The 24,897-nt window shown below is 52.0% G+C and overlaps 1 protein-coding gene across 3 annotated transcripts; it reads right to left on the bottom strand.

Moving 5' to 3' along the window:
- Positions 1 to 5,164: 5,164 nt before the first annotated feature.
- Chst12 (carbohydrate sulfotransferase 12) lies at positions 5,165 to 24,561 on the bottom strand. Of its 3 annotated transcripts, none has more exons than XM_051161130.1 (2): positions 24,451 to 24,561; positions 5,165 to 6,896 (listed from the first exon to the last, which is right to left on the bottom strand). In XM_051161130.1, the coding sequence occupies exon 2, from the start codon at positions 6,817 to 6,819 to the stop codon at positions 5,560 to 5,562; it is 1,260 nt and encodes a 419-aa protein (XP_051017087.1). In that variant the 5' UTR covers positions 6,820 to 6,896; positions 24,451 to 24,561; the 3' UTR covers positions 5,165 to 5,559. The 3 variants fall into 3 exon arrangements, with proteins under 3 accessions (XP_051017087.1, XP_051017088.1, XP_051017086.1); XM_051161131.1 differs by having other exon boundaries at positions 24,420 to 24,523; XM_051161129.1 differs by lacking the exon at positions 24,451 to 24,561 and adding an exon at positions 20,106 to 20,329.
- Between the last annotated feature and the right edge of the window lie 336 nt (positions 24,562 to 24,897).

Consider the following 24,897-nt stretch of genomic DNA (forward strand, 5'->3'; position numbering starts at 1 on the left):
CTCCTGGGCTCCAAACAACTTCTCACCAGCTTACATAGAAGGTAAGAAAACGAGTTATTATGGCCCCTACCTCCTCACTGGGTGACGTTATTCCAGAACCTTCTTTTGGCTGTGTCTTGGATGCCTGTCTCTGGGGAGCGCGTTACACACTATGTCCACGGTTCTGAGAAATGACCACCCTCAGGGGACAGCTGGAAGAGCAGTGCCCCAGGGATCTTCGCATTTAAGGGGCTGGCAACCCAGATGCAGGCACCCTCAGTTCTCCTCTGCTGATGGCTGCATGTCCTACCGGTCTCCACTCCAGTGTGTGGTCCAGGATGTGTCTCTTCCACAATTTCAAGAACGCTGCTGTGGATGGGGCTGTGCCCCTGAGCCAGGCTGGGGCCAAAGCCAGGGCCACTCCCTGGGCTTGGGCTGTTTTCCTAAGCAGTTAGTGCTTTCCTGTGTCCTCCCTCTGGCTCTGAGCCTCTCCGCCAAGCCGGCCAACACCATGGGGCCCATTACTGCCTCCCCACCAGGACGAGGCCACTTTCAATTATCTGGCTTCTCTACCGGCTCCTGCCTTGGCCATCAGTGTCCAGGGTGGCCTGAGGATGAACCTGTGTGCAGTCCCTCGGCCCTGCCTTGTCCTGCCCTGCCTCTTCAAAAAGTGGGGCTGGGACATGAAGCCCAGGGCGTAAGCTGGCCTGTACACTCTGGTTGGATGGCTGCTGGTGGGTGGGGCTCCTGGTGTTGTGTCTTTAGAACTTCTTGGTTCAGAGCAACAGTGTGGACTCTGTTAGCCATCCCAGCTGGGGCCTCAGTTTCCCCAGTTGGAACACGAGCCAGAAATCTATAGGATTCCTTCTGTCTCAGTCTAGAATTTTCAAACAACCTTCAATAAGCCCTACTGTCTCCATCAAATGAGACGTCCATTCCCATGTAGTCCTGCACATAGTCAGCTTAACTCCGGTGGTCTGCCTTGGCCACAAGTGCCCTCACTCACTTGCCCCAACTCCACCCCATCAGGACAGGTCTTCCTTCTTTCTGACACAGGGTTTCTCTGTGTAGCCCTGGCTGTCCTGGAACTCTCTTTGTAGACCAGGCTGGCCTCAAACTCAGCGATCCACCTGCCTCTGCCTCCGGAGTGCTGGCATTAAAGGCGTGCGTCACCACATCCAGCTGGGAACAGGTCTGTAAAGACACAAATATACCTGCCCCAGAGTCACACACCCAGCAGGGCAGACCAAGCCCCTTGCCACCCTACAGAGCCACCATGTTCCTTCTGACCTCAAGTCAGCCCACCAGCCGACCTCCATAAATCAGTGTTGGGGCTCTGGACGCTGGAATACAGTTCTGGAACATGTTTCAGCCCCAAAGAAACCTTTTTAGGGACTCAGGTTGAGGTCTGACTGAGAGACTCCAACACAATGAATAAAATGGAAGAGTGATGGAGGGTGATTCCCCACATCAGCCTTAGACACCCAGACACACACGTACTCATTCACATGCATGCACATACATGTGTGCAAAAACATGTATGCATATATACATGCACACCACACATGCATGCATACATGCGCGCACATGCGCGTGCACACACACACACACACACACACACACACACACACAGGAAAAGGAGTATGCAGTATACCCACCTCTTTTTCAACAGGGCCTCATATATTTCAGGGTAGCTTCAAGCTCATGGTAGCTAAGGGTAACCCTGAACTCCTGATCCTCCCGCCTCCTCCTCTGGAGTTCTAGGATTACAGATGTGCACCACCACATAGGGGTGGGACGTGGGCTTTGTGTATGTTACTCAAGCGCTCTACTGACTGAGGCACATGTGAGGCCAGGTGCGGTTGTTCTGCAGTGCCCTTTCACACGAGCATCAAACACATGCTCCTCTCTCCCAGCATTTTTCTTCTTTAGGCAGTGGGATGCCCCGTGTTCCAGGAGATGGTTGAGGAGTTAGGTGCCCCGGCAAAGGACCACCATCACCCAAGATGACACACCGAGCAGAGGAGCCATGGAGAGTGGCTTCTCTCCAACCAGGAACAGAAGCGTCATTTCCTGTCTAGGAAACCCACAGCTGCTGCCCTTTCTGGCAAGCCATGCGGGTCGGTGGGAGCAAAGTCTGGGTGCGCTCATCTACCTGCCACCAGGAGCAAGGGCTCAGTGACCACACGGTTGTGGGGTCAAAGCCAGCAGGAGAACGTGAGATCGGCTGTTCAGCTACGAAGCTGAGGACACATCTCATCCCAGGTCTTTGTGTTAATAAGAGTTGAAGGGTCAGGGCTGCGCTTTGATATATATGGTGTTCGCTGTGCAAAACTGAGGACCAGAGTTCAAATCCCCAGTGCCCATGTAAAAGAACAAGACAAACATACCACCAGGCATGCTAGTGCACACCTGTCAGCCCGGCACCAGGGGCAGCGAGAAGAGCACCAGCCCATGCTCCTGTCAATTCTACCATGTCCTTCTTGCCACTATGGACAAAGCAGAGAATCAACTCCTATGATTGGCCTCTGAATCCACATAGGGGTTGTGGTATACATTTGTGCACACACACACACACACACACACACACACACACACACACACACACACACACAGTAAATGTAATTATTTGAAAGTTAAATCTTTCCTTCAGATGTTTGGTCACAGGGATGTACAAGTAATTGGCCATCTCCCTGGTGATTTGAACTGGACTCTCCAATACAAGGCGTTGGTCTCTATGATTGAATCTTGGCAGAGAAAGGAAATCACCATGAATATTCATCATCCCTCATGAATATTAATAATTGCTATCCATATTTTATAATGCTGATAAATAACCAGTGTCTGCCAACACAAACATCACCTCAGAAGGTCTTGTGGCATCTCCTTTTCTTAATGGCATATCTTTAATCCTAGTTTGCCAAATACCAACATACTAATTCAATAGCATAGTCAAGACCCTGTGTGTTAAACATCACACAAACAACTTCTCACTGGGGGATTCTAGGCAGGGGCTCTACCACTGAGCCACACCCCAGCCCCTCACTGGGGGATTCTAGGCAGGTGCTCTATCACTGAGCCACACCCCAGCCCCTCACTGGGGGATTCTAGGCAGGGGCTCTACCACTGAGCCACACCCCAGCCCCTCACTGGGGGATTCTAGGCAGGGGCTCTACCACTGAGCCACACCCCAGCCCCTCACTGGGGGATTCTAGGCAGGGGCTCTACCACTGAGCCACACCCTAGCCCCTCACTGGGGGATTCTAGGCAGGGGCTCTACCACTGAGCCACACCCCAGCCCCTCACTGGGGGATTCTAGGCAGGGGCTCTACCACTGAGCCACACCCCAGCCCCTCACTGGGGGATTCTAGGCAGGGGCTCTACCACTGAGTCACACCCCAGCCCCTCACTGGGGGATTCTAGGCAGGGGCTCTACCACTGAGCCACACCCCAGCCCCTCACTGGGGATTCTAGGCAGTTGCTCTACCATTGAGCCACACCTCAGCCCCTCACTGGGGGATTCTAGGTAAGTGCTCTACCACTGAGCCACACCCCAGCCCCTCACTGGGGGATTCTAGGCAGGGGCTCTACCACTGAGCCACACCCCAGCCCCTCACTAGAGGATTCTAGGCAGTTGCTCTACCACTGAGCCACACCCCAGCCCCTCACTGGTGGATTCTAGGCAGGTGTTCTACCACTGAGCCAGACCCCAGCCCCGCACTGGGGGATTCTAGGTAGGTGCTTTACCACTGAGTCACACCCCAGCCCCTCACTGGGGATTCTAGGCAGGTGCTCTACCACTGAGCCACACCCCAGCCCCTCACTGGGGGATTCTAGGCAGGGGCTTTACCACTGAGCCCTTTTTGATGTTTTATTTTGAGATAAGGTCTCACTGAATTGCTCAGACTGACCTTGCCTTGAACTCACACTATTGCCCAGGCAGGCCTTAAACTTGCCTCGGCATCCCAAGCAGTGGAGATAACTGGCCCATATCACAAGTTTTGAGTCCTGGCTGTGAATCTAACAGCCAGGACTGAACTTGGGTTAAGAGAACAACTAGGGCAGAGAGTGAGCTTGGCTCTGAGACTCTACCCTGAAAGCAACTTACTTCTGATCCTATTTCAGGAGGGAGCCCTGAAGATTCATCTCTGCTTCCCCTTCTCAAAGGCATCACTTCATAAAAGGGCTGGAGAGGTGGCTCAGCTGTTAGGAGCAGGAGCTGTTCTCCCCAGCACCCACATCAGGCAGCACACGAGAGTTCTGACACTCTCTTCCGATCTCTGCAGACATGTGCACTGACATGTACATCATAGGGCTTTTGGTCTGATAGGATGTGCCTTCTCCTTAAAAATACAGGCAATGGGCTGGAGAGATGGCACCAGCAGCACTAGCTGCTCTCCCAAGGACCTGGCACTCACATGGCGGCTCACAACAGGCTAAAACTCAATTCCAGGAGGATCTGACGCCCTCTTTTGGCCTATATGGGTATCACACCCATGCATATAAATAAAATGTAAAAATTATTATTTTTTAAATATAATTTAAGAAGCATTACAGGCAAAGCCTGTGATGGCTGGGAATGGTTTGAATTGTCCCCCAGGGGTCTACATGTTGGAAGCTTGTCCTCAAGGGCCTCAGGAATTTGAAGCTGATAGTGGGGGCTGAACCCCCCACAGCTACACTCTGCTTCCTGTCTGGTGAGTTCACGTCCTCTTGGACACATTCCAGCTGCTGCTACCTCTCTGAGGGCCTCACAGGGCCCTGATGTTAGCACCAGGCCCTTAAAAATAATTGATCAGGCTGGAGAGATGGTTTAGAGGTTAAGGGCACCAACCGCTCTTCCAGAGGTCCCGAGTTCAATTCCCAGCAACCACAGGGTGACTCACAACCATCTAGAATATGATCGGATGCCCTCTTCTGGCATTCAGGTGTAAATGCAGGCACTGCATTGTAAATATAATAATAAATAAGTAAATCTTTAAAAAAAATAACTGAGCATCGGGGTTTTGTTATGGTAACAACAAACCATAACAAACTAAAGCAGTTGGCTTCAAATTTAGGCTCTTCTCTAATGAAGGCACTCTTGAGACCTCACCCCCTGCCCTCCAGGGGAGACGCGAGGCTTGGATAGTCCACTAACCCCTGGGCCCCCTTGCTTGTTGCCTGACCTGGGCCCCCTTGCTTGTTGCCTGACCCAAAGAACCACAAGAGTGCAATGGTGCGGGGTGCCACACTTTACTCCAGCTCCCTCCCACTTTCTTATTAAATATATCTGAAATATATTAATCTTAGAAAACAGTATTAACACAGTGTTCCTGTTCCGTGAATACAGGCTGTGGAGTAAACAAACCCAGATTGCAAAAGGGTGGGGGCGCGTGTGCAAAACCCTGGAGTGTGGGGTGCTGGGGGCCTTCGCTGGACTGTGGTCTCCCTGTGGGAAAGGCGCGGCATCCTCTGCCTGTCACACCAGGAAGGAAAGGAAGCCAGGAGAGAACCCGGGAGGCCACAGGACCCCCATCCTCAAAGGACCGCCTGACGGGAACAGCCGTACAGTTGGGAGCTTATTTGGTGTTGGGGAGCTCAGTCCCTGAGCAGGTTTTCTGGTTTGGGGTAGCCAAAGAGAACAAAGTCGGCCTCGTACAGTTTATAGAGCTGTTGCCTCCAGGCCAGGGGGATGTTGGCAAACCAGCCCTCCTCCCAGCTGCTGGCCGTCCTGTTCCGGTAACTGGGGGGGAAGTGGAGCTGGGAGTCCACCTTGAGGGACCTCAGGAGCTGGGCAGCATCTTCATCCAGTGTCTCCAGCTTCCCCACGAAGTCGTAGTCTATCTGGCACGGGTGGCAGAGGCGGTACACCTGGCGCCAGTGCTCATTGAAGGGCGCCAGCTTCTCGGTGTGTGGGTCCAGCAGGTACTGGATGAAGTTGGCGAAGGAGACCTTGAGGCCGGCCCTGAAGGCCTCGCTGACCGTGGCGGGCAGGCTGGTATGGTTGGCGTACAGCCGGAGCATGGGCACCGCGAACCTGCGGTAAAACTCCTCGTTCTCCAGCTCGAACTTGCTGCGGAAGGCTGAGATGAGGCGCACGAAGGGGTCGCGCACGAACAGGAACTTGGTGTATTTCTTCAGCTTGACCTTCATGAGGTGACGGGAGAACTTCCCGTAGCGGCGCCAGAACTTGTTGAAGGTTAGGTGCGTGCTGGAGTTGTGCACGTGCTCCCGGGGGATGTCCAGGGGGTCTCGGTAGGGGCTGCCCCGGTCCAGCAGGCTCTCGCTCAGCACGATCATCACTCGCTTCCAGTTGGTGCAGGCCACCTTGGGCACGTAGCAGTAGATGACCCCGTGGCGGTCGTCCACGATCAGGTGGTTCAGTTCATAATTGGGGATGTCATCAAAGGAACGGTCCTTAGTGGGGAACGCCAGGCTGGCGTTGGCACAGAAGTCTCTCAGCAGGCTCCTCCTCTCGGCCTGTTGCCGGTCCCGGTCTGGGCTCTGCTGGGCATCATGGGTGGACCAGTCGTAGCCTCTCACGTTCTCCTCCATGCGGCTCAGCACTGGCTTGCTGGGGGCAAGCACCGGGGGCTGCTCAGTTTTTCTTTCGGAAAGGTCGCTCTGCTTCGCATCAGAACTAAGAAGGATATCCAAAAACTCGTCCACGTCGGAAGCGAACACGGTCTCCTCACGCAGCCCCGGGGTGGGAAGGGGTTCTAGGATGTGCGGCCTGGACAGTGACGTGTGCAGATAGAAGTGGGCGGTGCCCACGTTGTCCCAGTATACAATGATCAGAAGGATCATGAGGGCCGACCCCAGTACCAGCCACAGCCGGAAGAGCCGAGGCTTGGTCATGCTGCCCTGGGCAGGGCCACACCTGGCCCCTCACTTCCGCCTTGTGTACAGCTGGGGCATGGTGCTGGGAGAGGGACCTGGAGAGGTCAGAACACAGCAGGTTAGAGGTTCGCAAGAGCGCTGACTTTTCTCCCGTGCGCAGGACTGTGGGTGTTGAGTATTTGCTGACATGGGGACCCCCCTCCCCTTCCCACCAGCCAGCCCCACCTCCGGTCCAGCCTCTAGCCTCCATGTGTTGATGCTGGTTGGAGCTTCAGTTATTCCACCTTGGGGTGTCACCAAAGTAAGCAGAGACACTTTGTCCCTGCACGGAAAAAGGACAGGGGGCTAGGGAGATGTCCCAGTTTAATGTGCAAGCACGAGGACCTGAGTTACATCCTTAGGACCGATTTCAGCCAGGTGTGACCAGGCACATTGGTGATACCTTTAATCCCAATACTGGGGAGGCAGAGGCCCACGAGGATCTCTTAGCTCAAGGCCAGCCTGATCTACAGAGGGAGTTCCAGGACATACAGGGCTACACAGAGAAACCCTGTCTCAAAAAAGCCAAGGAACAAACAACCCCCCCCCAAAATAATAATCCCTTTAAAATGCCTTTAATCCCAGCACTGGGGAGGCAGAGGCTCACAGGTTCCTGAGTTGGAGTTCCAGCCTAGTCTATAGAATGAGTTCTAGGCCATCCAGGACTACACAGAGACACCCTCTCTCCAAGCCCCCCCTCCCCTGCCCCTCAGCAACCAAACCAAACCAAACCAAACCAAACCAAACCAAGCCAAACCAAACCAAAGCCAGGTGTGGAGGTATCTGTAATCTCAGCAGTGGGGATGCAGAGGGAGGAGGGAGGCAGATTCCAGAGGTACACTGGCCAGCCTGTGGAACACAGTGGGCAAGCCTCAAGTCCCAGTGAGAGACACTATTTCAAAAGAGAAGGCACATGGCTCCAAGGGAATGACCCGTGAGGTTGACCACTGACCTACACACACAACCCTTACACACATGTGCATCTGTACACATATATACACCCACATATAAGCCCCAAGATGACACCTGAGGTTGACCTGTGGCCTCTAGCCTTCCTACATCTGCCCCCATATACAGTCTCTCTCACACACATAAAATAACATTTTATTTTATTTTTGGTTATTTTGTGACAGGGTTTCTCTGTGTTGCCCTGGCTGTCCTGGAACTCTGTAGACCAGGCTGGGCCTCAAACGTACAGTGATCCACCTGCCTCTGCCTCCTGAATGTTGAGATTACAGGCGTGGACCACCTCACCCGGCTTAAAAAAAAAAACAAAACCAAAAAAAAAAAAAAAAAAAAAAAAAAAAACCCAGAAAGAGATGAAAAGCGGTTCCTAGAAACTAACCACTCAAGGGGAGCCAAAGAGGAAGGAGCTAGGTTGGAACGAGCATCTGCCTCGGCCACAGCTGGCCCCCATGTGGACAGTCGAGTGCCCAGATGGCACAGACCTGAAGTCCAGGTCAGGGTCAGAGGTCCCCAGCGAAGTGCAGCTGTCCCATCACTGAGGCCAGGGCCATGCTCACAATAGCCAAGTGACAGGAAAATCAGTCTAGTAACAGCCATTCCGTTGAAGCAAAGCACCAACGGGAAAGCGTATCAGGGCCTCCTGGGAGGCCACTCTGCACAGCAGCAAAGCAGGTGCCACACTCCCCGTCCCGCCCAGGGGCCAGGTGGGAGTCATGGGGCCTGAGCAGTCCCCACCTATAGGAGCAAGAGGTGCTGTGACTGTCAGCCTGATGGCAGAGTAGCCTGGGCCTTGAGCCAACCTGGTGCCAATGGCTAAGAGGAGACGGTTAAATGGTGCCAGCCAAACCGAGTCCCTGCCCCGTTCACAGCAAGGCCAGAGGGGGCCTGAGGTCCACCCTTCCTCCCATCCCCACGGCATGGAGTGGGTGGACAGAGGAGATGGGGGCAGAGCTGGTTGGCACTTCACTTCCTCCATTCCTTTCCACTGGGCCGGAAAATATTAGTCATATGAACAATAATCAAAAGCAAGCAGGAACAGTTATATTAATAGCAGATGAAGAACACTTCAGAAGAACTGACCCAAGACAAGGAGAGCTGCTGCATCATGACAGAAAACCCACCCCACAAGGATGCAGCAAGCACAAACACATACGCATCGCACAATATAGCTTCAAAATACATAAAGCAAGAATTCAGACTCTGAGGGGATATAGCTGGATTCTACTCCCAGAACTGCATTAAACTGGGTGTGGTGGTGCATGCCTGGAATCTCAGTACTCAGGAGGTGGAGGCAGGAGGATCAAGAATTCAGGGTCATCCTGGGCTACATAGTGAGTTTGAGGATAGCCTAGGCTATATAAGACCCTATCTCCAGAAAAAGTTGGGTTTTTGTTGTCGTTGTTGATTTGTTTTAAGTCTACAGTTAAGGTATACTTGGCAGGGAGGGAATCCACAATTATAGTTGGAGACTTGAACATTTCACTCCTTTCTTTACATACGATTGTGTTCGATTACATGTATTTGTGTGTCTGTGTGCATGGGTATCTGCATGGGAGTGCAGATGCCCTCAGAGGAGAGCAGAAGGCATCGGAGCCCCGGGAGCTGGAGTCATAGATGGTCGCGAACCATCTGATGCAGATGTTGGGAAGCAAACTTGGGTCCTCGACAAGAGCAGTGCACCCTCTCAACTGCTGAGGCATCTCTCCAACCCTGACATTGCAGCCTTGATAACTGAGAGAGCCACAGGGCAGGATGTAACGGACACACGCATGCTTCCTGATACAACTGAATTCACCTGTCCCCCCTCCAAGCAGCAGAGCGTTCAACATAGCAAGCCAAACGTAGTTAACAGTTAACAGAACTGAAGCCAGTCAGAATTAGAATAAAAACTAGATACCCATATCAGAAAGGTAACAGGAGACTCTCCAAACACGTGGGAATCAAATGGCTGACTTCTAAATAATCCATGGGCTAAAGAACCCACAAAGGGGGCTGGAGAGGTGGCTCAGTGGTTGAGAGCATTGACTGCTCTTCCAAAGGACCAGGGTTCAATTCCCAGCACCTATATGGCAGCTCACAACTGTCTGTCACTCCAAGATCTGACACCCTCACACAGACATACATGCAGGCAAAACGCCAGTGTATATAAAGTAAAAATTAAAAAAAAAAAAAAGAGAGCTCACAAAGGAGCAGGGCATGGAGGCTACATAATTCCAGCACTCTGCGAGGCAGAGGTGGATGGATTGTGAGAGTTCAACACCAACGTGGTCTACACAGAGAAACCCTGTCTTGGAGAGAGAGAGAGAGAGAGAGAGAGAGAGAGAGAGAGAGAGAGAGAGAGAGAGAGAGAGAGAGAGAAGAAAAGAAGCCACAAAGGGGGCTGGAGAGATGACTCAGCCGTTAAAGGCTAGGCTCACAACCAAAAATATAGGAAGCTACAAAGGGAGTTTTGTTATTGTTGGTTGTTTGAGGTATTGCTTTACTGTTTAGGCTAGGCTAGGCTCAAACTGCCCACCATCCTCCTTAGCTCCTCAAGTGCAGGCATGCACCAGCATCTTTGGGCTCAAAAGCATGTTTTTAAAGCACAAGCATGGGAGGCACATACACACGTAACATAACACAGGTAGAGATCAAAAGGCAACTCCTCTGGAGTCGATCCTCCCCTCCCACTGTGCTTTGAAGCAGGATCTCTCATTTCAGCCACAGTGTACACACTTCCGGCTAGTTCTTCCCTCCCTGTCTCCTGTTGGGCCGTAGGTGCGCTGTCTTAGATGCACACCTGGCTTTTTATGGGGCTTCTGGGGGATCACACCTACACAGCAAGCACTTCACCCACAGTCACCTCAGCCCCCTAAAGAAAAGATTTAAAAAGGCTTTGTCGGACTCAATGAAAACCAAGAACACCAAGCACTCCAGGTAAGGAGGGCTTGGCACTGGAAGGTGGGAGACCTCAGATTAACGGTGTAAACTTGGCCAGGTATGTTGGCACAGAGGCAAAAGGATTTCTATGAGTTCAAGCCCAGGGTGATGCATATAGTGAGACCCTATCTCAAACAAACAAAAACAAGTAATTACCTATTTATCTAGATAAATAGATAATATATTATACTGTCTATTATTTACTTATATAGATAATATTTGTTTATTTTTTGTTTATAGACAGTGTCTGCCTGCATGTGTGTCTGCCCGCCAGAAGAGGGCACCAGATCTCATTATAGATGGTTGTGAGCCACCATGTGGCTGCTAGGAATTGAACTCAGGATCTTTGGAAGAACAGCCAGTGCTCTTAACCTCTGAAACATTTCTCCAGCCCCTATATAATATTTATAAATAGTAAATATCTTTTTATGTAGATAAAAAAACTCCCACTTCTCTTGTCTTCTCTCTCCCTCCTGATCTGCCTGCCTCTGCCTCCCGAGTGCTGGGATTAAAAGCGTGCGCCACTACTGCCTGGCTCCTATCTGGGTTCTTACAGGAAATAAAACATGGTACAAAATCCCAGAGTTTTCCTCTAATGCTACACTGTGGATGAAACTCAGGGTTTCACACACAACAGGCCTGAGCCACACCTCCAGCCCCTCACTGGGGGATTCTAGGCAGGGGCTCTACCACTGAGCCACACTCCAGCCCCTCACTGGGGAATTCTAGGCAGGTGCTCTTCCACTGAGCCACACCCCAGCCCCTCACTGGGGGATTCTAGGCAGGTGCTCTACCACTGAGCCACACCCCAGCCCCTCACTGGGGGATTCTAGGCAGGTGCTCTACCTTTGAGCTACTGGATAGCCAACCCCCATTGTCCCCTCATCCAGTTTTGGACATTTCCTGGTGTAACAACTCAAGTCCTCACACATCCAGATTTTGGCCAACTGCAGCCCCTCTCACAACTTTTTACACCAAGGTGACAAACCCATGGACTCTGTCCACTAAGACACGTTTGCCTTCCAGTCTGAGAGGCCAGGGATAATTTTTAACATCAAGGCAGTCCTCTCTTGTCATGTCTGACCTCAGACAAACCACATAAACAGCAGTTACAGAAATGAGTCAGCTGTATACAGGAGAGAGCTCTGTGACAGCGGCCCTTTGAAGGGGCCCACTCTGCCACTTTAAAGTCACAACTCACTGGACTGCAAGGGACAGAAGCAAAGGAGTGAAAAGGCCAGCCGGTCAGCACTACCAACAACCAGTTTTATTTTATTTTACTCTTTAAGTAGTTTGGGATCTAGGAATTAGTCTAGCCTTGTTTCCAGACATCTGGGGGAACACTTTGCTGCCTTCTGTGAGGGTTGGGGAGTCAGCTGAGAGTGGTGAGGTAGAGAGCCACAGCCATGGTCCCTGCCTGCCTCAAAAACAGTCAGGGACCACAGATGACCTCAGAGAGTAATTTTCCATTTAAAAAATAAGGGTGTTATTTTCAAACCCAAAAGCTCCAAAGCTTTCAAAACAGCAGTCAACAAAAGGCCCCGTGTGCTCTGAAACAACAGGAGCAGCGGGCTGGGGCGTCTCAGCCATCCCATAGACTCGCCTCAGCTGTGGGACATGGGCTCTGCCTCCCGCAGGACACCGCACAAGCTGAGTCTCACTCAGACGCTCAACTGTGGCTACGTGCACAGGCTAGCGTCCTGTGTGCCCCTAAGTGTTCTGATAACCGGGACAGATTCCACACCAAGCACAACAGTCAGGCAGGTGCAGCTGCCTGTGACCAGGCTATCAGGCACTTCTCTCAGCTGCCACATGCAAGGCTGAAGGCAGGCGCCGTGTCGGCGCCCAGCTGTCCCAAACCACCCTTCACAGCAGCACAGGCAAGGACCTGGGCACAGGAGGGTGGCTAGGGCACACACTGCCGTGACCTCAGCCACATCATGTCCAGTCACCCTTAGCCAGGAGTGAACGTGCAAGGCAGAGCCACACTCCCAAAAGGGTGGCATTTGTTTTTCAGAATTTCTGGCCATTATGCAAGAACGTCAAATCACACAGGAGGGTTTCTTCTGCGTGTCAGGAGGACCAGGCCACTGGAAGCGAAGGTATTTACCCAAAGCTTATGCTGGGGCTGTGGAGATAGCTCAGCGGGTAAAGTGTGTCAACCCCAAAACACCATCCTCATCTCATAGGGGATAAGATAGTTTATTCTGAGGGGGGGCAGTGGTCGTGGCCCTAAGAATAGATTTAGGTTATCCCAAATTCCATATTGCAATGTGGTAACAGAAGTTAACAGTAAACAGGACCAAGGTGCTTCTCAAATACCCTGGCCAAACCATCAGGTGGGCCGGTAACAGAGGGTCCAGGAGGTCTCTGCTATAGGCCGCAAATGCTGATAGCATTCTCAGAGTTTTGGGTGGGGGAGCTAGGTGTCTGTTTGTGGATTCCAAAGCATTTGTCTACTAGTCAAAAGGATGTCAGGCCGGACACAGAGGAGGGCAAGAATTGGCTACTAAGGCAGCCACAGGCTGATTAAGATAAAGTGTAATTAGCTTCTAGACCTGCAACATGCCAACCTCCCCCCAGTCACCACTGTGCAATCACAAACATAGACACAGATACAACACACATAGTTATTCTGAGCATGTGTGCATGTGTGTCTGTGCATAGGCCTGTCTCTGTGCGCGCACACACATATTAGGTTTGGCAGAACATGATGTTGCACACCTTTAATCCCAGCACGTAGGAGGCAGAGGCAGGTGGATTTCTTGAGTTCTGGGCCAGCCTGGTCTACTGGTCTACATAATGAAAACCTGTCTTTGAAAAAAAACAGAGGCCGGGCGGTGGTAGCGCACGCCTTTAATCCCAGCACTCTGGAGACAGAGGCAGGCAGATCACTGCGAGTTTGAGGTCAGTCTGGTCTACAAAGTGAGTCTAAGACAGCCAAGGATACACAGGGAAACCCTGTCTTGAAAAACAAATACAAAAACAAAACAAACAAACAAGGCAGATTTCTTTGACTTAAACAGTGCACCTTCTCCATTTGGCCCAGACCAGACGAGAACAGTAATTTCAACCAAAATTCCAACAGGCTTTTTATAGAAATTGACATATTTTTTAAAAATTCCTTATGAAATTCAAAGACCTTACAATGATCAAAGCAAGACAACCTGATGTCATGTGGTTGTTTTAAAGCTGGGTCACAGTCTCCTGGGCCTGCATTTCTCAGCCCCTTAATCACTAGAGCCAATCCCAATCCCCCACCCTCAGTGAGTGCTCATGTGCGCTCTCTCTCTCTCTCTCTCTGTCCCTTTTTTCTTCTTCCCAGCTACTTTGTAGTATTGAGGACAGAACGCAGAGCTTCATGGACGCTAGAATAGCGCCCTACCACTGAGCCACACCCAGCCCCTCACTAGGGGATTCTAGGCAGATGCTCTACCACTGGGCCACACCCCAGCCCCTCACTGGGGGATTCTAGGCAGATGCTCTACCACTGGGCCACACCCCAGCCCCTCACTGGAGGGGTTCTAGGCAGGGGCTCTACCACTGAGCCACACTCCAGCCCCTCACTGGGGGATTCTAGGCAGGGGCTCTACCACTGAGCCATACCCCAGCCCCTCACTGGGGGATTCTAGGCAGGTGCTCTACCACTGAGCCACACCCCAGCCCCTCACTGAGGGGTTCTAGGCAGGGGCTCTACCACTGACCTCTTCCCTCTTTTTCCTTTTTATTTTGATACAAGGTCTCATAAATTGCCAGCACTAGCTTTGGACTCACTACATAGCCAGGCAGTCCTGGAATTTGCCATCCTCTTGCCTCTGCCTCTCAAGGAGCTGAGATTATTGGCATGAGTTCCCAGGCTGGGTTTACATTAGCTAATTTCTTACGCTCGCTTTCTTTGTGAACACACACTCTGTACAATAGCTGTTTCTCTACAGAAGCCTGCCTAACCAACATCTGCTTTGCCCCTTGGACTGCGAGTTTTGTTTCTTTGCCCTGTCATACAGTCAGAAGCCTCGTCAGTGAGAAATGCATAGGAAATGTGAGGGGACGGAAAGCAACATGCTTGCCTGGGTGGGAGGGAAGATCACCACAGGCCAAGCCAGCCACGGTCTGACACAGGTATGTCAGGGTCAGTCAGCCCTCGGATCTGACAGCAGACCCCCAGGGGCTCAGAACCTTTCTGAGAAGGCACTTCTTCCCAACTGACTCATTGTGGCTCCCCTGAGCTTCCTTCACATACTTACTGTAAAGTGATTGACGCACAATAAAACTCCCTCTTCTTGCTTAATATGTAACTCACTATGCAATTGAAAAGAGTTTGGCATATGTATACCACAATTAATATTTCCAGCGGGGTGTGGTGCTGCATGCCCATATCCCAGCACTAGGGAGGTGGGGGCAGGAGGAGGAGCTTGGTTATATGAGATCCTGACTTGAAAATAATATGATGCTGCCTACGCTCACCCTCTGACTCGCAGCAGATCGCATTGGCAATCTCCAATGCTTTCTAGACGGTGGATGCAATCACATCATAGAGGCCTTGTTTGTACCTCAGCATAATGCTTTTGAGGTTCACTGAGGCCATCACTTCCTTATGTCCGGGCCTGTGTTTTTTTTGTTATTTATTTATTTATTTATTTATTTATTTATTTTGGTTTTTCGAGACAGGGTTTCTCTGTGTATCGTTGACTGTCCTGGACTCGAACTCATAGCGATCTGCCTGCCTCTGCCTTCCAATTACTGGGATTAAAGGCGTGCGCCACCACTGCCCGGCGCAGGCCTGTGTTCTTAACCACTGAGCCACCTCTCTAGCCCCTTGGGATCGTTTTATTAGTGGGGTGAGCACTGGGCCTCTGCAGGCAGCCAACTGTTCAGTTCTGCTATTAATACCATATAGCTGCACAGAAATTCCTGCCACGAGGTGAGCCAGCTAGAACCAGCAGGCCTTGGGCTCACTGGCTTATCAAAACCTTTCATTTAGGACCTTGTGGAGATGGCTTGTTGGGTCAAGTACTTGCCATGGAAGCAAAAGGAGCTGAGTAGAATCCATGTGAAGCCAGACACAGCAGCACAGGTCTCTAGCTCCAGCACTCCTGAAGGTCAAAGGCTAGCTACCTTAGTGAACACAATGATGATGAGACGCTGTTTAACACGGTGGAAGGTGCCAGGCGGTGGTGGGGCACGGCCGGGGGGTGGTGGTGGCGGTGCCCGGTGTCTGACATCTTCTAAATGTCCATGGGCACCCACACCCATGCTCACATGAATCCATATGAACACATACACACAAATCCTTGGTTCTCAGTTACTTCCACACACTAAATCAGACGGCATGTGCAAACAAAAGTGTGCAGCCAACAGTCACATTGACAGTAATTTATGTCAAATGGAAATTGAGAGGAAAGTGGGTGGGGTGGTGCCAGCACTCTGAAGGCTGAGGCAGGAACATCAGGAATTCAAAGGCAGCCAGGGTTACTGAGTGATACTGCTTCAAAAGAGAAGGGTGGACGGGAAGGGGGGGGGGGGGGGGGTGGGGGGCTTCATCAGTAAAGAGCTTGCCTTGCAAGCATGCAGATGCCAGGTTGGGTGGTGAAAGTTTTTGTTTTGTTTGTTTGCATGTTTTGTTTTGGAGACAGGGTTTCTCTGTGTAGACAGGCTGTCCTGGACTCATTTTGTAGACCAGGCTGGCCTCAAACTCACTGCTATCCGCCTGCCTCTGCCTCTGGAGTACTGGAACTAAAGGTTTATAATCTCAGCAAGAAAAAACAGCGAGAGGAGGACTTAGGGCTCTTTGGCTGCCAGCCTGTCTGAATCTACAACCCCAGGCCAGTTAGCCAGGGTCACCACATGCCTTTAATCCCAGCACTTGGGAGGCAGAGGCAGGCAGATCTCTATGAGTTCAAAGCTAACCTGGTCTACAAAGTGAGTTCTAGGACAGCCAAGGCTACACAGAGAAACTCTGTCTTGAGAAAAAAAAAAGAAAGAAAAACAGAAAGAAAGAGAGAGAGAGACAGAGAGAATAACCCATAACAAAAACGAAATGGACAGCTCCTGTGAAATGACATCCAAGGTTGTCATCTGGTTGTTGCGAGCGCACATGCGCACACACACACACACGCATGTATATATGCACACACACATACACACACACACGGAGGAGTGTGGTGTACATCAAGCTCGAATTTGGTCTTTGATTCCATGACTTCTGCAGAGCTGGCCCTCAGGCTCGCAGGCTTATGAGCCCACATGAATCTGCAGTCTGCAGCTTTCACACACACAGGACATCAGCCCAGCCTACCAGGCCAACAGCTCCAAACCAGATTGGGAGCTCTCCAAAGACAGCAACCAAAGCTAATGTTCCTTCCTCATTCCACATTGTGCTCAAGTTTATGTTGATCTGAAAGATAATTCATTTACAGGAGCTAAGTCGATTCAAACATACGTCAAAGGTATTTCCCGGCGCTACCAGATGCGTCACTAGGATCAGTAGAAGATCTGTCTGGGGCTGGGCCTGACCCAAGCCTGTGTTCCCAGCCACTCAGGAGGCTGAGGCAAGCACAAAGTCTGCCTAGGAAACAGTGAGTTCAAGAACAGCCTGGAAAACTTAGACAAGGCCTTGTCACAAAACAAAAAGTTAAAAGGAGGCTGAGAGCCAGGATATGGTGGTGCATGCCTTCAATGCAGAATGATTTCTATGAATTCAAAGACAGCTTGGACTACTTAGCTGACCAAAGTTACATAGTAAGATCATGTCTCCAAAAAACAAAAACAAAAACTGAAGGCTAGAGATGTAGCTTAGTAGAGCCTCTGCCTAGAATCCCCCAGTGAGGGGCTGGGGTGTGGCTCAGTGGTAGAGCACCTGCCTAGAATCCCCCAGTGAGGGGCTGGGGTGTGGCTCAGTGGTAGAGCACCTGCCTAGAATCCCCCAGTGAGGGGCTGGGGTGTGGCTCAGTGGTAGAGCACCTGCCTAGAATCCCCCAGTGAGGGGCTGTGTCATGGCTCAATGAGAGAGTATGTGTGAGAGCCAAGGTTCCATCCCCAGAACAGAAAACAACAGTAGGCCATGCTTGACTCTACTTACAAAGTCCACCCATACCCTCACCTCTCTCTAGGCTGCAGCCAAGCCTCTCACAGCTCTCACTTGCATTGCTCCAATGGCCCCAATGCCTCTCTCTGCTTCTACTGTTACCTTCCTGCCACATTGCTGTGGTGAGAGCCAAATAGGACACAGCCCTGTCCCCAGTCCTCCAATCCATGGTGTCCCCCGGCTTCTCACTTCTAACCTTTTCCATGGTAGTCACCAGGCCTGATCTTCCCTCTTGGTCCCTTCGGCATAGCCAAAGAGGTTCCTTGTCGTTCATCAGTGGCCTGGTGGCGCAGGCTCCTGCTGCACGGATGTCCCTTTGCCTCGCCACGCTCTGGGGCACTCCAAAGCTCACTCTGTTCACAGGCCTCCCTGATCATGTCCCAGCTCTGTCTGCCCACCACACAGCCACTGGCTATGTCTCATTTCCCCTCCACACCGCTGTGGAGACTGTCACCACTTGCATTAAGCAACTCTGGGAGGGAGGACCCATCTTATTTGTCCCAGCATGTCCTCCAAGGTTCAAGGCACCGGAACTCACATGAGGTAGGTGTTAGGAGGATGAGCCGTGTTCTCTGCCATCTTAATTCTGAAAGTGGGGAAGGGTCACCAGCACTCTTTCTACTTGTAAATATGTTAAAAATTTTTTTCTTTACAGGAGCAGGTTGGCTCAGTGGTATTTGCTGCATAAGCATGCGAATACAAATTTGAATCCTCACAGCCATGTGAAAAACTGGACATGTCTACACATTGTACCTGTGATTCCCAGCATTGGGGGTCGGTAGGAGACAGGAGGGTCCTGAGGCCTTGCTGGCTAGCCAAGCCAAAACAGCAAGCTCCAGGTTCAGGGAGAGGCCCTGTCTCAGAAAATAAGGTCGTGAGGGCTGGAGAGATCGTTCAGCAGTTAAGAGCACAGGCTGCTTTTCCAGAGGACCTAGGTTCGATACTCTGTATCCATGTCAAGTAGCTCACAACGGCCTGCAGCTCCAGAACTCTGTGAGCACTTAGGCACAGTGGCCACACACACACATATGCATGAATTAAAAAATCCATCTTAAAGCTGGGCATTGGTGGCGCACGCCTTTAATCCCAGCACTCAGGAGGCAGAGGCAGGTGGATCTCTGTGAGTTCGAGGCCAGCCTGGTCTACAAAGTGAGTCTAGGACAGCCAAGGCTACACAGAGAGACCTTGTCTCAGAGAAAAAAAATCCACCTTAAAAAACAGAAATGAAAAAGGACAAAGATGACTAAGGGCAGCACGGAGTCTTTGACAAACGACCAGGAGACCAGAGCTGAGACAGGACACTAAGAACAATGGCAATAATGAGGGAAGTGCATACAGGAAAGCCCCGCCATCTAGAAAGCGCTGCGCACAAGCCGTCCAAGTAGGGGAAGTCTTCTGCCCTAAGACACAGGCCAGCTGAGACTGTTGCAATCTTCTTTCTTTCCCCATCCTCACTGCTTCTCCCTCATCGCTCCCTCCCTCTCTCTGTCTCTGTCTCTCCTTCTCCCCACCTCTCCTCTCTGAGCAGGGTCTCACTATGTAGCCCAGGCTGGCCTCAAACTCAGAAATCTGTCCACCTCTGCCTCCTGAGTGCTGGCACGTATGCCGGCTTTGGCTGTCGGCTTAATCTGTGCACCTGCTAACTCTCAGTAGCTGCCACCCAGTCCCATCTCAGTGGGTGACATCACAGTGTGTCCCTTCCCAGGCATGTCATGACTCCAATTAGAGTAGCAGCCCATGTTTACATACACTGCCACGGCTCCGGAGAGACTATTTGCAGCTGGGCCTGCCAGGACACCCTAACTATATTTTTCTTTTTCCTCCCGCACAACAGTTTATTTTCCAGGGAACTAATAACAGTCTCGTGTTTTCGTTCGCTTTGTTTTCGGTGTTTTTAGGACTAACCCAGCCTCAACTCTGCCAACTGTGTCAAGTCCCCTGCAGCTGTTCCAGCACACAGAATCTTGTGACTCCATCTCCTCCAAGCCCGCCCCTTCCCAGAGCCCTGTGAGCTGCTGGGGTCAGGAGCACCTGTGGCCGTGGTACCCTTCTGGTCCCTTCTGTCTGCACAGCTCGCCTCGCCCATCTCCAGGGGACGGACTGTTCCATTCCCCCTCAACTGTCTTTCTCTGTCTAGGCTCAACACATTGTATAGAGATACAAGCTGGCCAGTCACCCTCCAGTTCAGGAGGGACAAATTTGGACAGTATGTTATGGGTCTAGCCTATGCTTTTCTCGCCTGAGGATGGCATTCAAGGGGGACAGGTTTTCCCTCAGGAGTTTTCTATATACTTACTTTTTTTGAGACCGAGTTTCTCACTGAACCCAGAATTCATGGCTTCTGTCAGAATGGCTGGCCAGTGAGCCGCAGGGGTCATCCTTTCCCCACTCCCCCTTCTCCGCCATACTGGGCCTGTAGGGAATACATGGCCACACTTGACTTTATGTGGGTGCAGGGGATCCAAACTCAGGTCCCCACACTTGCTGTCCTGGACTCGCTTTGTAGACCAGGCTAGCCTCGAACTCGCAGCAATCCTCTTGCCTCTGCCTCCTCCCTGAGTACTGAGATTACAGGCGTGCGCCACTGCATCCAGTTACGTTTTTCTTTCTTGAGACAGGTTCTCGTGTAGCTCAGGCTAGCCCCAAACTACTTGATATGCAGCATATGACTCTGAACTTCTGATCCTTTTATGTTCATATTCTCTACCCCCCCCCACCACCACCACAATCAGCCACCCAAGTGCTGGGATCATGTGTGAACCCCAGGCCCATTCTAACTTTGGCTTTTTGAGACAAGAGTCTCACTATGTAACACAGACTGGCCTCTCACCTCCTGCCTCAGCTTCCCAAGTCCAAGGAAGGCAGCATGTGCCACCCCACCCCATTTCATAAAGAACTCTTATTTATGAGGTTTGTTTTTGTTTTTGAGGCAGGGTTTCTCTGTGTAGCCTTGGCTGTCCTGAACTCACTTTGTAGACCAGGCTGGCCTCGAACTCACAATGATCCACCTGCCCCTGCCCCGCCTAGTGCTGGGGTAAAGACATGCACCCCACCGCCTGGCTCAGTTATGAATTTCTTTAGAAACAATACAACTGAGTGTTCCAACTGGGGACTGGCCACTGTTACTCTCGGCTACTCCAGTTCCGAGAAGATCAACCACCCTCCAGGCCGTACAGGTGGGGTGGTCCAGCTTGGGAGCTCGATGCTCTCATCTGCCACTTTCTCTGGCGATCTGAGAGCAGCTCCCTTCCCCCACTCACAACTGGTCTGCTGTTTCCCATTTGGCAAGTTTCGGAGTTTCTAAATAGTTTCAGAAACCTCACTGGCTAACAGCAGGAAACATTACGCGAGAAGGTGGGCTATTTCCAGCCACATCTGTGGGCTGGGGACAGCCACTAGCAGGGACTGTACACACTAAAGGGGTGTGAAAGGCACAGCTAGCCCCTCCAGCTGCCCCTCCCCCTCCCCCGCTTCAGCTCTTGTAGCTCCCGCTCTTTCTCTTCCTTCAGATCCTCCTGCCTCCACCTCCCCAGGCCTGGGGTTACAGGCACACACCACATTCTGGTTACTTGAAAGAGAAACTTTAAAAAACCCGGACAGTGAAGAACACAGCTGTGTAAAATGACAACCCAGGGCTGGGACCGTGGCCCAGCTGCTAGAATGCTTACCTAGCATGCACAAAGCCCTCCCTGGCTTCCACCTCTAGCACCACATAAAGCAGGTGTTGCGGATCCTGCCAGTAACCCCAGAACTGGGGAGACGGCGGCAGTAAGATCAGGAAGGAGCTCAGGGTTAACCTTGGCTACAGAGGTAAATGAGGCCAGCCTGGGTTACAGGAGACCCTGTTTCAAAAACTATATAGGGAGGCAGGCCTGATGGTGCACGCCTGTAATCCCAGCACTTGGGAAGCAGAGGCAGGTGGATCTCTGTGAGTTCAAGACCAGCCTAGTCTACAAAGCAAGCTCCTAGACAGCCAGGGCTATAAAAAGAAACTCTGTTTCAAAAACGCCAACGAACAAAAATCATGTGTATGGAAAAAAATTGTGTGTATGTGTGTAGTGTATTTTTCTACATGAGTTATTATGAGTAACCAGGCTGTTTGCACCCACAGCAGCTTCTGGCCTGGCCTTCCTGGAACAGAATCGCCCTGGTGATCATGTTAACTGTTAAGTCCATAGTTGAAATTCCAAGTTTGAGCACACACACCTCGAGCTGGAGGTTCGCAATGCCACCTATTCTTAGCATCTAAAAAAAAAAAAAAAAAAAACACACACACACACTTGCCCATGCCTCCCCCAGCATGGTAGAGACCAGCATCATCCTGGCTGCCCGCTCCAGAATTTGGATTGCTTCTACCTCTTCCTCTTCCTCCTCCTTCGTTTTGTTTTGGTTTTTTGGTTTTTCAAAACAAGGTTTCTCTGTGTAGCCTTGGCTGTCCTAGACTAACTTTGTAGACCAGGCTGGCCTCGAACTCACAGCGATCCGCCTGCCTCTGCCTCCCGAGGCCGCCACACCCAGCCTTCTGCCTGCTTCTCATCATGTCCTACAGAGAGACTTGCTAGCCAGAGGAACCCTTGGGGACTTTAGGCTCCTTACCCCCTGCCCTAGGCACAGTGACACCCACTGCATCTCCCTAGACCCCCAGTTCACCTGCCGGTCCCTCTAGGATCGCGTTTACCTCTACCAGACCTGGTCCCGGCTCATGCCAACCTCAACTGCGACTTCTGAGCTCTGGGACAGCATCCAAGTTCTTATCAAGCAGAAATGCGTCCTCTCAGGGCTGGGAGGATGGCTGAGTTAATAAAGTGCTCATCGTGCAAGCACAAGGACCTGATTCCCAGAGCCCTCTTGGTGCTGTGCGCCTGTAACCCCAGCACTGGGCGGGGGCGGGGACGGAGATCGGAGAGAATCCCTGGGCCTCACTGGTCAGCCAGACTGGCCAAACTGGTGAACTCCGGGCCAATCTGTCTCAGAGGAGGTCGATGGCAGTCCTGAGGATGACACCCGAAGTCGGCCCCTGGCCTTCAATGCACCTGCACACACACACACACAGACATGCACACACTACCACCACCCAGCTCATCTTTCTCCCCCAAGCCCCCATGAGCAGAGCAGCCCAATGCCTCCTGAATTAGCTGCTCCCACTCTTCATGCCTCAGGTTCCTCTGGTTTGGGCTAGTTTCTTTGAGACAGGGTTTCACATAGCCCAGGCTAGCCTTCAACTGCAGACCCTCCTGCCTCCGCCCGCTTCTTGAGTGCCAGGACTACAGGTGAGTGATGCCTCCCTTGGCATTCTCTCTTCGCAAATCACAAACGTCTTTCATACAGGGTCACTCAGAGCGGATGACCGGAACCTGAATCGGGCTGACCTGAGCTACCCAGGGCCTGTGGGTTTCCAGCAAGGCCCCCAATTTGGTGGTTAGCCCTTAAAACAGGAAACTGACCACACAAGACGACATACACGAGACGACGGTAAACAGTTACCGCCCGCCTGCAAACTCAGCCCCAAATCGTAGCAACCCGTTGGCACGGAAATTAAACACGAGGATCCGGGCAGGCCGTTTTGGGTTTGGGATTTTTTTTTTTTTTTAAGGCAGAGTCTCACACTGTGTAGCCCAGGCTGGCCTGGACCTCACTGTGCAGCCCAGGCTGCCCTCAAACTCACACAGTCCTCTTGGCTCAGATGGCAAATACTGGCACCACACTCTGCCTCAGGCAGCTCTCAAGTTGCAGTATCATACCCTGTACACAGTAGTCCCCAATAACCGTTCTCTTCTCCTCCCCCTGCGCCCCCAGACACAGGGCCCTAACTTATGTTACCAAGCCTGGAGCCACACTGTGGGGCTCCAGCAATCAAAGGCAAACGGCACCACTCTACCCCAAGGTTCACAATCTCATTCAAGCCCGAGGCTCCCAGCGCAGTGTGGGATTATAAAATAAATGATTTAAGAAGGGTGCAAACATTACAGCTCTCTGTGCCACAGCCAGGCGGATGTGCAGAGCCCAGGGTCTGCCAGCAATGTCTTCGTGGCCAGAAGCCCAAAGAGAAGATAGGTCCTACTGTTAGCCACTAATGTTCGGCTTCCTGTGGCCCACTAGGCGTGAGGCGGCTGCTGGAGCAACAGCAGCAAAGCAAAGCCCCAAACGCTGGGGTCTGCACTGCTGTCTGTGGCCAGCCAAGTTCAGGGACAGGAGGATGCTCAGTAGACTGGGGCCAGTGGTGGCTTCAGAGACAGCCTCCTGCAAGGTCTTGCCGGGACACTGCAGCACATTAATCCCTCAACAGTTGCGTTCTCAATTGCTCTCTCGCCCGGACACCCAAATAGCCACAGACAAAACTGAAAAAGTGTCCCCCTCCGAGCCAGGCGCTTCTACTGCAAGGGCAGCCGGCCAAGTGGCCACACCCTCTTCCACCCATTCTGCAGGGCTGCACAAGGAGATAGCTCAGAGAAGGTGCCCGCTGGGCTAAGGTCACACAGCTAGCTGTACAGAACCGGAATTCGAACCCGGGACCACGTGGGAGCTGCCTAAGCCAGGCAGAATGGGGAATGAATTTGCATCGCCCACCCGGGGCCCCTCGTCCCACCCCGGACCCGGGAATCCCACGCACCCCTCATTCTGCTCAAGCCTGTGCTCCTCACCTAGCAGCCGCTACAGCCACCACCGCTGCTGTTGCTGCTGCTGCAGTTGCTACTGCTCTGCAGCCGATGTCGCCTCCTCCCGCTAGCAGCCCCGCCCGAAGAGCGGCCCCGCCTCCCCAGCTTGATCACTGCCCCCCCATCTTCTCGCGAGAATTAGCAAACGAGACTACGCCTGTCCTTGATGCGCCTGCGCACTCCTCCCCGCCCCTGCCCTCGCCAGCCAGTGCCATGTGGCACCTTATTTACGGCCAGAGATTGGTCCCACCCACCGTCCACTGAGAGTCCCGCCCCTTCCACAGCAACCAATCCGCGGTGGGGGCGTGGCTGATCTCACGGGGCGTTGCCCGTCTCGAGTTTGAACTTGCGGCGTGGGCCAAGCAAGCTGACAATCCTGTCAAGAGTTTATGGGGTTTAAGAAAGGCTAAGCAGGTAAAGCTCTTAGTGAGA

This window comes from Acomys russatus, chromosome 19 (genome assembly GCF_903995435.1).
Source record: "Acomys russatus chromosome 19, mAcoRus1.1, whole genome shotgun sequence".
NCBI lineage: Eukaryota > Metazoa > Chordata > Mammalia > Rodentia > Muridae > Acomys > Acomys russatus.